Consider the following 12,423-nt stretch of genomic DNA (forward strand, 5'->3'; position numbering starts at 1 on the left):
CGTGCACCTGAGCCCAGTACCAGCTGCACCTACCTGCATGGTGCTGTCACGTGCACCTGAGCCCAGTACCAGCTGCACCTACCTGCATGGTGCTGATGCAGAGGCTCCGGTGGATGACAAACTGGCTGAGGGCAGCCGAGCGCTTGTAACTGTTACGCCCGTGAACCATCAGTAAACGGCCAAGGTGCTTGAACTGAGTGATGGAGAAATCAGCGGCCAACGAGGCCTGCTTCCCTTCCTAAAAACCAACGAAACAAGTGGGCATCGTCAGAAGCGCGGGGTCAGGGCAAACATTTCTCCTAATTGAAAAAGCAAGACAATGTAAGGAGATCTTCAGAGAACTCGAAAAAGGAGATTCTTGGGTTTCAGGCTCTAATGAGGTTGGTGGTCCAGCTTTAAATTTGATTTACAAAGAGGAATTCCCTTAAATAAAAACCATTCTGATGCACAGAAAGTTATAATTAAGAGGTCAAGGGTATCTAGTAGCAAACCGAACCATGGGGGTTAGGCTCAATCCATAATTTGTATCAGAAGTAAAGAATCACTCAAAGATAAATGTTTTGTAACATAGTGATCACAGTAGGTGGAGGTGGGGGCAGAAGAGTCTTGGGTTAATAGTAAATGTTATGAAATATTACATGTAACATTCCCGCGTGGATGGCCTTGAGCACTTGCTCCTCTAAGTGTGGGTAGAATTCCGAGACAAGGAATTAAAGCAGGGTGTAGCCATACATGGGGATCCTAACTCTAAAAAACGCAACACAGACAGATGCCAATCATGGGACAACATGACACCAGGGCCTCCTGATGCAATGCCACACACTGTGACAGTCATGAAAAAAATACACTTCCTGCCTGAAAAGAGTTCCAAACAAGTGTTCAGTGGGACATTTACATCAATTTCCCTTTTGAAAGGGAGTGAAAATGGCTATTTTGTTGCTCTTGTTTCTATGTAAAAGAATCTGCGCTTCTGAGCTTAGGAATTTTAAGCCAAAGCATTCAAAAGCGAAGTATTTATTATGTCTGCAATTTCCCTCCAAATGATTGAGGAAAAAAGGTCTAAAAGTATGTGTATGTGATTGTATACAGAATGAGAGAGGCAGAGAGAAGGGGGAAGGGAGAAGAAACCGGGTCAATTTTAACAATTACTAAGTCAAAATAAAGGATGTTCTCTTTCAACTTTTTGAAGGGCTGATATTTTTAAAAATAAAAACTCAGGCAATTGAGATAGAGTGTAATTGGGAGTCAGTGGTTCAAAGCCACTAGCTGCTCTCAAGGAATCTGCTTCCAGACAGGTTTGGATTCTGAAGTCCTCTGCCAGTTCTGATTCCTATAGAGCAGAGTTGGGGTCAACACAACAGCAGTGGGAGGTTTTTTGATATTTCTGTTGTTTGGTTTTATAAGAAGTAATGGATCTCACATTGTAATGCAAAGAAAAAGACAAAATATAATCGATTTATACAAGACACATAATAACACACATTGTTTGTTGTTGTTGTTGTTTAATGCCGTCGAGTCGTAGACGACTCATAGCGACCCTATGAACGAACGGCCTGAGCACTGTTCGTACATAGAGTTTCCGGAGGCAAGCCATTTCGGAAGTGGATGCCGCTCCTGCTTCCAGGCATACAAAGCACGTGTTTAATTTTAAAACACACATGAAAGTATACTTTATCCTTTACACAAATGTATACATACCTATAACTATGTGGAAATAATATGTGTACTTCAAAATTCTAGAAAAATGGTCCACATTAATAAACTAAATGCAGCCTTTTAAAAGATAAAATGCATTTGATCCATGTCTAAGTGTTTCAAGTTGGTTTTTTGGTGTTTTGGTGGTTTGGTGGTTTTTTGTTTTGGGGTTTTTGGTTTTTTTTGGTTGGTTTTTTTTTTTTTTTACAACGAGCACTTTTTACTTTTATAAATTAAAAATCAAAGTCATCTGGATTCAGTTTTTTTAATGGCGGGGGAAATGTTTTGGCTCTATGTTACTGTTGTCGTGTGTCCTCAAGTTCACTGTGACCCGTTAACAACCCTGCCAAGAACAGCTCTGAATCCAGCCCCGTGTCTTCCTCGCCCTCTGCTGTGCTGAGCCCACTCTTACAGTCTCTGCAGCAGTGCCTCAGTTGAGGGTCTTCCTCTCTTTCTCTGACTCTCTCCACCAGTCCCAGCATGGTGTCTTTTCCAAGGACTGGCCCTTCCTGACAACATGCCCACAGCATGTGAGATGAGGTCTCACCACCCTCGCTCTAAGGAGTGACCCTGATTCCTCCAGACGTGTTTGTACAGGAGTCTGTATCGTATTCCGTCAAATTCAGATGTGTTCCCTGCATTAGGGCATCTCTATGGACTTCTGCTAGAACGTCTCATGCCACTCGAGGGACATGTGTCTGCAACTTCAAATCACTGTCATCTGCCTGAAAACCAAAGAATTAAAAAGGACAGAAGAGGAGGGAAAAAAGCACAAGAATCGACTTAATTCATGAAGCTTGGCCACCAAGGCGAGGCTGTCACCCAGGGCCCGTCCTCTTATCTAAGACACATGGTGTCTACTGGGTTTGATAACTTGAGGGTTTTCTTGCTCATGGTCGTTTAGGTCACAAGTTAAAGCAGAAGAACCCTGGTGGTACAGGGGTTAAGCTCTCAGCTGTTAACCCCAGGGTTGGCAGTTCAAGCCCATCCACCATCTATCTCTGAGAGAGAAAAAGCTGATAGTTTGTTCCTGCAAAGAAAACAGCACAGAAAATCCTACAAACAGTTCTACTCAGTCACCTGGGGTCATTATGAATCAAAACTGACTGATGGCACCTAACAGCAACTCGGCTTTTTTTTTGGGGGGGGGGGCTGGCTAGGGAGGAACATACAGCAAATTAGAGGAGGCAGCAGAGACTTTAAGAAGCAAGCACTCACTGGGCAAAGTGGAGGGACAGACAAGCACACAGGGTGTAAAAGCGTGCTGCGCAGGCCGTCGGTGAGGGGTGAACCCAACACAGAGAGCAGCACCTGGCCAGACAGCGAACTCGTGACTGCCGCCAGCGGGCTCCTGTGGACATGCTTAAGGTGCACACACTGGGCCCTGAAGACAGAAAAAGGTCTTTTTCTTTTTCTTTGGATTTTGGGAGGTGGAAAATCAGTATTCTTGCCTATCAGTATGATTTAGTGATCTGAGTCTGTGACTTCTGGGTAGCACCCAGAGACTTGTGGTTCCAGGATTCTTATCTAGCATTTCCAGAAGTGTCAGAACTATGTCTTCAAAGGAAAAAGCACACAGGTGACGAAGCGCCAGTGAGCAGAGCAGAGCAGCAGGCGGGCTGACACCACACTGGCCACCACAGCACTGACCACTGAGACCCCCTTGGGCGCGCTCACCTTTCCTTCGACCCCCACGCCGCAGTCAGACTCCTGGATCATGCTGACGTCATTGCCTCCATCACCTGTGGGTTGCAGAGAGGGAAGTCAGGAAGTGGAGGAGAGGCAAGAAACCAGGGCTTCAAACCAGTTCAGAAGTTCAGGGACGGCCAGCAGAAGTAAGGGCGACATACAGCTGCTGTGTTGCCACCACGTCCCCTGCGTGTGGGACTCTGCAGGCGGTGGCCCCGCTGGAGGATGGTCGCAGGCACTGTTGGTACTGCTGTGCCGCCCGCCCCAGTCAAAATCTGATGCACAAGAGATTTGGTTGCTATGCAACAAGTACACTCCTCTTGTTCCCACTAGCCATGACAGAACCATTCTGAACTGGCTTAAAGCCTTGCAAGAAATTCAACTTCCAGGTTCAACCTTCCTTTAAATAATAGCGATTTTGCCACGTACCGAATACTTAGTAAAAGACTAAAAGCCTTGCTTGCGTGGTTTTGCTTAACCACTCCAACAACTCATTGGTTATTCACCTCTCAACTCACAGCCATCAAGTCAGAACCAACCCAGAGCCGACCCTCCAGTGGGTTTTCAGAGGCTGCAAACTGTCCTTCTCCCAAGGGGGCAGCTGGTAGATTTGAACCTTCTGCCTTCGGATTGACAGTGCAACTCCTTAACCATGAGGCCACCAGAGCTCCCTCAGAAGCAATCAGGAGGATCCTATTGTAAAGGCCTGGCAATCTGCTTCTATGAAGATTAGAGCCAACAAACCCTATTCTGTGACCCCTGGGGTCGCCATCAGTCAGCCCTGCTGAGGGCAACTGGTCACTTACTGACGGAGGAATCGAGTCACAGAGACTGGATGACGTGCCAAGGCCGTGGAGCGAGGCTGTGCCCACGGCCTCCTCGTGGCAGGGCACTACGTCACTGTCACCAGCAATGCCTGGTAGTGGCCTTCACTCAGCAGCAACTGTCCTCTGTGGTCACACACTGTTCCCCTGCTGGCCTCAGGGGCACCATGTGAAGCACCCACTATGATGATCCGAGGCCACCAGGGAAGACACTAAGGTGCAGACAGATGCGTGACAGGGGTCACTCGGGACCTCCAGCTGGGGAAACTCAGGTCCGACTCCCCAGGACCTGCCTGTCCCCTTCGTGTGCTGCAGCCTCACCTGTGCTGGTAGCATAGGACGTGCCAGCTAAACAGGAGAGAGGCTTCACCTGCCCACCTCCTTTCCCCAGGTTGTTGTTGTTGTTATGTGCCGTCGAGTCACCTGCGACTCATAGCGACCCTATGTACAACAGCCCTAAACTCCGCTCTGTCCTGTGCCAATCACACCTTTTCCCAGGAGAAATATTAAACTAATAACAATAATAACAATAATGGTGCCGATGTCTGTATGGGGAAAAAATTCCACCCTGAGTAAAGTGGTCCAGGCAAGTCCGGCAACCCTGCATAGAATGTGACTGTCTTTAGGGGAGTCAGGAGTATGTCAACAGGTCAGCACCAGTCAGGGGTCCCTGCCCCCCACCTCAACTACCACACAGGAGAGCCTGCCAGCCCCCCTCCACCTATAACACAAGAAAACCTCTCTCCCACCTACCACACAGGGGCGTCGTCCCCATCCCCCACCGCACAGGTGTGTCTCCCAGCCCCTCCCCTACACCTACCCACTCACTGCACAGGTGAGCATCCTAGCCCCGCCGCCACCCCAATGCACAGGTGAGTGTCCCATCCCCGCCCTCATTCCCCTAACTACACAGGTGAATGTCTCATCTCTGCCCTACCCCCTCACTGCACAGGTGCGTGTCCCAGCCCCTCTCCCCACAGACCCCACCCTGCACAGGTGTGTGTCCCAGCACCGCCCCCACACCAACCCACTGCACAGGTGAGCATCCTAGCCCCACCGCAATGCACAGGTGCGTGTCCCAGCCCCGCCCCCACACCGACCCACTGCACAGGTGATTGTCCCAGCCCCACCCCCACACCGACCCACTACACAGGTGCATGTCCCAGCCCCGCCCCCACACCAACCCACTGCACAGGTGAGTGTCCCAGCCCCACCCCGACACCGACCCACTGCACAGGTGAGCTTTCCAGTGCGCTCCTGGAGCAGACGCACGATCTGGGCCTTCTGGGTGGGCGCGCAGCGGCAGCAGACCACAGCAGGACACTGGCAGGCCAGCTCCATGAACTCGTACTCATAGTACTTGAGGCAAACCTGGGTGGAGGGTGGAGGGGCAGAAACAGAGGGTCAGCCCCCAGCACGCAGATCCCCTCCCCACTAGGACCCACTTACAACATCCGGCACCTACCTCCAGGGAGTCCCCCGAGATGACCAGGGCACAGTCATGTTTCCTCCGGAAGGCATTGAGCTCCAGGTGAGCCTCCCCGCGGTTGGTCACCTGGAGGGAACCAGAAAGGTGATACTGAACTAACAACAGCTTCCTGGAGCCCATGGTCACTGAGCCAAGGACCCCAGCCCACCAGAGGCAGAACCACGCTCAGTCGTGTCTGCCGTGACTGTGGGAACAGGAGGAGCATGTGTGCCCTCCACCTCCCCCCAGGCAGCTTCAGCCGGAGCAACAGGCCAGGCTGGAGATGAACCAGGACTTTGCCCAGACCCCTCTCCCATCCCCCTCAGCTCTGCCAGGGGCACAGCAACACCCCCACTCATGAGAAAACAGCAGCAGGGCCCTGGGGGAGCCACCCCAAGCCAGACACTCAAGGACACCACAGCCCTTCCTAAGCCACGCTCCCCAGGAGTACTTGAGCGCTAACCTGGGCCATCAGTAATCCCACCCAGACTGAGGACAGTGTACACCCCCACCCTGGGTAGGCAGTTGTTGCGGGATGTTGGGGAGGAAGGGAGGGCCTCTGGCCATGGCAGATCACCTAAGCTCCAGATAAGTGCAAGCCTCCCAACGGCCTTTAATACGGGTAGATAAAGCTCCCTTGTGTTTGGCTGTACCGGCTTGAGAAAGCCTGCCCCCTGGGAAGATGGCTGCTACGCATGAGACTGAGGTTCTCCTAACCAGTCCAGATGTCCCAGATCTGTAAACCCACCCTATCTAGTATTACTGTGTATGAAAGTGCAGTGCAGCCCCAATAAAATGAGCTGGATTGACTCTCAGATCCTCTCCCGGAGGGGTGCATCTCCGTCGTGCTTACTCCTATCATGGTGTCGCTGTTAAGTAGCTGGCGAACTGAGAGCGATAGTCAGTGTGTGTCCCTCCTCTCTTCAGGGCCCCTCCAGGTCCCCAGGGGCCCATAAACCACCTGCTACAGACCCCACTGTAGCCTACCAGCCGGAAGATGTGAATGTCCTGGTTCCTTGTCACCAGATGAGCATTCTTCGCGGTGCACGTGGCTGTCTCCAGCTTGTCCCCTGTCAGCATCCAAACCTGAAATCATAGTATGAAAGAGACCTTGTTTGTGTGGCTTTGAGGCTGGCCTGTCACCTGCATCAGCTAAGTTTTCAAAATCCCAACACTGAACCCAGGATACTCCATTTACTTCCTCCAGAACCCCAGTGTTCTCAGCATGTCACAGGACATGACTGCTCTGTGTGCCTGGGGTTGGGGTCAGCACACTGGGGAAGGCCTAGGCTGGCAGAAGATTCCAGAAGGCCATCTGCTGGGGGCTTTGGGAGCCTTCAGAAGCTCAGCTCTGGGACCTCATGATCCTTTTTCTTGGGATCTTCCTTGAAGCAGTAAACCATCACAAAGAATGGGATGCTGTGCATGAGGGCTCATTGTATCGTCCTAAAGGAAACATGGTTAGGTCACATGAACCATCTTTTTGGGTGGCTAGATGCTCAGGACACTCATGGAACACTGATGTGACAGATTCTTCCACTTCTCGTATCCAATAATTTCCCATTTCCCTGCTGTGTGCTCGGAGGGGCAGGGAAAGCTCCCTCCTGTCCTAACCAAGTCCCTACCTGTTAGGTTAGGTTAGGTTAGGTTAGGTTAGGTTAGGTTAGGTTAGGTTAGGTTAGGTTAGGTTAGGGGACTTAAAGAAGAAATCAGAGAGAATGAGAGAAAGCTTAATGCAGCTTTATTAAAGAGGGGCAGGGGTGGAAGGGGAGCTCCCGGTGAGTTCCTCATCCTGGAGAGGCAGAATGGGAAGTCACACTGTGAACTTACTGGGGAGGATTTTTATAAACAGAGTCTTTAGGGAGGGACATTCCACTCTGATTTACGAGCCACCTGCTAGTTTAGCCAGACAGGCAAGGCCATTTGCCTTCTTATCTGAAGCAGGCAAGGCCATCAACATTTGAGTTCTGAATTCTTCATTCTTCTCTTTGGCCCTCTTTGCCCAGACTAACACTACCCTGGGTCTCTGGAGCCCATGTGGAAAGCACGTCTGGCTTTGCTACTGGATCAGCGGATCCATTCATCCCTGCCCCCAGCAGTAACCAGACCAAGGACCCTGACAGTGAGGGAGACGAGGAATAAAAGAAGTCATCGTGTCTCCTGATGCCCATCTCAATTCTGGCCATGGTCAGATGACTCTTACCACCACAATTACCTTAACAGGTGGGAAACTGGGGCACTGGGTGCTCACATTATTTGCTGAGGGTCAGGGGACAGTAAAAAGGGAATCGGCTTTGAACCCAGGTGGGAGCAGGCACAGAGTGAAGGCTCTGGGCACTCAGGTGGCTGTGACTTCCAAGCCATCTCCTCCTGATGTGTGCCTGTGGCTTCCCTCAAGACCCCATCTGACCTTCACAAATCATACTCTTTAAACTTTCTCATTTGAGAGCAATTTTCTAGACTGGATGCAAAAAGGAACTGGGGAAGAACAGGTTCTAGAAGGCTGTACGTTCATTCCCAGAACATCTCAAAGTTCCTATCTCGTCCAGGATAACAGGGAGCTAACAGGTAAGCATCCAGGTGTTCACAGGTACACCCAGGCAAATGGCCAAGACCCCACACCACCAGCTCAGCCACCTCTCAGTGTGCAAGGGCCACCTCTCTTTACTTAAACGGCTGCATCTGTAAAAGGAGCTAGAGAAAAGAACTTGCCATTTCTCATGTCTTCAGAGTCTGAAAACATCCTACCTGACTTATCCCTCTTCACGTATACACAAACCTGCCCCAGTAATGTAAGGTTTATCTACCACAAGAAGTCAGAGAGAGAGGGTCAAGTGCACATGCCAGGAAGAACACAGTTCCTCCAGCTGACAAAGAACTTAGAGACAGAGAAAAGTCCCAGGACAAAGCTAGAAGAGAAAATTTCAATCTCAAAACCCCAAGAAGGATGGTCTCATAGTTCAATCTGAAAAATCAAAATGCAGCAAAGAGAGGCCTCCATTCTACTACACGGTTCTTACAGAAACAGGGCCCTTGTAGCTATTTCTGCGTGTGAACTGGAGCCAGGAAGCAGAAGCACATTACGGAGTTTGCACAACTATGAACCCAAGTTCACTGAGAACTGCAGGCAGGCTGCCAGACAGTCACACGGCCCTGCTTCAGGGACAGGTGCCTTCGCCGACTGCAGCCCTGGATGCAACCAAAGAGATGCTTTGGGATGGGGGAAGGTGGCAAAGAGGTATGTTTTCAGGAGCCCCCAGCCGTGAATTCTGAAGGAAAGTTTATTTAGTGAGCATTCCTAGGCATCTAGGAAAATATAGCCTGGCCTCTGGTGCCCTCTGCTGGTCTCTTCTTAAACTTACAAAAAAAATCAAAGCAACTGCCCTCAACTCCAGTTCTACACCCAGCAGGCCTGTGGGACGCAGCAGAGCGACCCTAAGAGGGGTGGTGGTTGTATGTGTGCTGTGTGATGTTAAGTTAGAACTAATTTATAGCTGCTGACCCTCCAGCAGGTCTTCAGAAGCAGCAACTTCACACAGGAGGAGCTTGCCCATCTTTCTCCTATGGAGCAGCTGGTGGATTCAAACTGTGTGCCTTTTGGGATTACAGTGTACCTTCTTACCACTAGGCCACCAAAGCTCCCTTAGGGTTAAAGGCTATAAATCTTAAGAGATTCTTCCTACAAAGAGGCCAGTGAATTCGAACCACTGATCTTCTGGTTCATGAAACAATACTTAATCCACCGCACCAGCAGGACTCCTTCAGAGTATACTACTGGATATAAATTTTACATTAATTGCTGCTGCTGAGAATACAGGCATCTCTCCTTTTCAAAGACCACCTGTGTTTTACAAATGATCTCTATTCAGACCTGGGTTTTTTCCTGAAAGCAATGCCAAGAGGATTTGTGCTTTTTTAAAAAATAAAATATACATATTTATATTTATATATATATTTCATATATATGAAAGAAAACTAGTGTTCAGTGTTTGTCAGTGAGCTGCCAAAAAGACAACGTGAAATTACTTCTCTACATGATAGCATTTTGACTTACAAAAGCTTTCACAGCGAAACTATTTTTAAAGAATAGCAGAAACCAGTAGCCAGGAAATTAAAAGACGTATTGCAATGGGAAAGTCGGCTGTTAGGGACCTCTCCAGGGTAAGAGCAATGGTGTCTCTCTGGAGACTAAGGTGCATCTGATACAGGCCATGGTCTTTGCTATCACTTGTTATGCATCAGAGAGCTGGACAACAACTAGGGATGACAGAAGGAGAATTGATGCCTTTGAGCTATGGTGTTGGAGAAGCGTACTGAATGTACCATGGACTGCTAAGAAACTGAACAGGTTCACCCTTGAGAGGGTTAAACCAGGTTGCTCCTTGGAGGCAAGGATTCTGAGGCTTCGTCTGACATACTTTGGACATGTTGCAAGGACATCATGCTTGGGAGGGTGGAGGGACAGCACAGGGGAGAAAGATCCTCTATGAGGTGGATTGATTCAGTGACCGGAGTAATCTGGATGAGTGTATCAAAGACAGTGCGAGTGGCACAGGACAGAGCAGGGTTTAGGGCTGTTGTACATAGGGTCGCTATGAGTCACAGGCAACTCGACGGCACATAACAACAACAGCAGCAGAAACCTGTATACACATCAATCTTCTCAGTGTTTTTCCAGGTATGATTCGGTAGCATCGATGATGTTTCTCAATCCTGCCAGCATCCTCAGCCTCCTTTTCAGGACTGTCCCCTCCCCCAAGAACACATACTCACTGTTCCCTGAGTTTCTTTTCTATTTTTGAGTTGCTGCTTCAAATCTGATGCCTCTAGATAGTTAATGAAAGGGCACAATGCTCCAAAGGGGCATTTTCTTGTACTAGTTAAGCTATTTCTTGCATTAAAGAAGACTTGAGATGATATTATTGGTTTAAAGTTTATGCTTTCTTCACTGTCAAGAAGAGCTGAATGTTGCCTAACTGAACCTTTAATCAGGGATCCTGTAGTGAAATCCTGACCAAAAGGGGGGAAGTGCAGAACAGAATCTCAAATTCTCTGACGTCTGGACTTTCTGGAGCCATAAAGCCTGGATGAACCCCTGAAACAACAGCCCTGGTTATAGATGGGGGGGTGGGCAGCAGTGAACACAGGGCAGATGAGGCAGTGTACTGGCCCAGCTGGTCACAATGCTGGATGGTCAGTCAGCCAGCCAGCCTGACAGGCAGCAGCCACCAGTTCTACACGGAACACCCTCAGATTTGCACACTGCTTACGGCTGAAGGAGAAGGTGGGTGTGAGTCTCATCTTCGTGGAGCCAAGTGCAGGGAGGGAGACAGCACAGGTGAGCAGATGAACTAGACACCTGCGGTAATGACCAGCCCAGGAGAGCCGCAGCGTGGGAGGCCGACTGGGCCACACAGGGCTAAAAGCCGCTGATCACGCAGGCTCCACCTCTTCCCCCTCTCACTCGCTCCACCACCTCAAACTTCCCCACTTTGCTGATGGAACATCCGGTCGACCTCTCCAGGGAGCCTACCTTGATGCCGGCGTTCCGCAGGGTCTCAAGCGTGGGCCTCACGTCCGCCTGCAGCTGGTCCTCCACGCCTGTCAAGCATAGCAGCTCCATCTCCATCTCCAGGCTCTCAATCACGGTGGCCACCTTGAGGGAGCGGTCGTGCACGCTCAGCTTGGCCTGGACGTAGCGGGCCTGGGACAGACCAACCGGCAAGGTCACTGCTTTGGGTGGAGGGACAGCAAGGCTGACCCCATGACAAGAGCAGGCTGGACAGCTCTTGATCCCACTGTCCATCCTCCCTCAGGCCCCTGACACCTCAGAAGGTGGGGTGACCCCAGACTTGAGGACCCTCCTGAACCCACCAACCCAGACTCAGGTTGAGTTCACACACTCTCCGCTCCATTTGCTGGCTGTGTGTCTTCTAGAAAGTCACTCAACATCTCTGATCCTCCCTCTTCTTTTCCACCCACGAGATGATGACAACAATAGTATCTCATTGGATTGTTGTGAGATGAGCACAATGGAAGATCTCAAAAAGCAGAGGTCCTCCCACACCCAACACCCTGTCTCCCAGGAGATTTCCGCTCGCTGATGAAGATCGGGGGGAGGGGGAGGGATGCACCAACAAATGACAGAAAACCCGACCTTCCTATACTGTCACTAAAATCACACAAAAATAAAAGCTGAAGAAGGTCAAGCCAACCCTTCTGTGTGTCCCTTCTTAATAGTACTAAAAATATCTGGAAGGAAAGGGAGCTCTGGTGGCCTAGTGGCAAAAAGCTGCCCTGCAATCCCAGAGGTATGTGGTTCAAATCCACCAGATGCTCTGCTGGAGAAGGAGGGGCAACCTCCTCCTACACCAGTCAGATCCAATTTGATGGTACACACACACAAAATAAAAAAAAAGACCGGCGCTGGCTGAAAATCGCCTGTGACTTCATCCATAGCCACTGGTGAGAGTCAGCGCCCAGAGCCATCAGGGGCTTTAAGCTCGTTGCCCACTGCTGTGGTGTGGACAGCTGAAACCCAGGCCCCGACAGGCACCTGGGCGGGGGGAAAACCCAGACTCTACTTCATGCTCTGCTGGAGAAGGAGGGGCAGTCTCCTGTACCAGTCAGATCCAATTTGACGGTACACACACACTCACACACACACACTTTTTCTTCTTCTTTTTTAAAAAAAGACTAGTTCAGCCGTCGCGGCCCTCTGCCCGGGGCGGGCTGCCCTCGGCCCCC

At 50.2% G+C, this 12,423-nt stretch overlaps 1 protein-coding gene across 1 annotated transcript in view; it reads right to left on the reverse strand.

Annotated features, from left to right (window-relative positions):
- Positions 1–12,423, reverse strand: part of ATP9A (ATPase, class II, type 9A) — a 123,809-nt gene that overhangs the window by 13,505 nt on the left and 97,881 nt on the right. Inside the window, exons 12-17 of the mRNA XM_006881644.1 lie at positions 11,210–11,380; positions 6,664–6,762; positions 5,674–5,763; positions 5,435–5,579; positions 3,373–3,437; positions 83–238 (exon numbers count right to left, since the gene is read on the reverse strand). Coding sequence (XP_006881706.1) covers positions 83–238; positions 3,373–3,437; positions 5,435–5,579; positions 5,674–5,763; positions 6,664–6,762; positions 11,210–11,380 — 726 coding nt within the window. The remainder of the gene's footprint in view (positions 1–82; positions 239–3,372; positions 3,438–5,434; positions 5,580–5,673; positions 5,764–6,663; positions 6,763–11,209; positions 11,381–12,423) is intronic.

The sequence above is a fragment of the Elephantulus edwardii genome, unplaced genomic scaffold, assembly GCF_000299155.1.
Source record: "Elephantulus edwardii isolate Elephantulus edwardi_28Jun2011 unplaced genomic scaffold, EleEdw1.0 scaffold00015, whole genome shotgun sequence".
Taxonomy (NCBI): domain Eukaryota; kingdom Metazoa; phylum Chordata; class Mammalia; order Macroscelidea; family Macroscelididae; genus Elephantulus; species Elephantulus edwardii.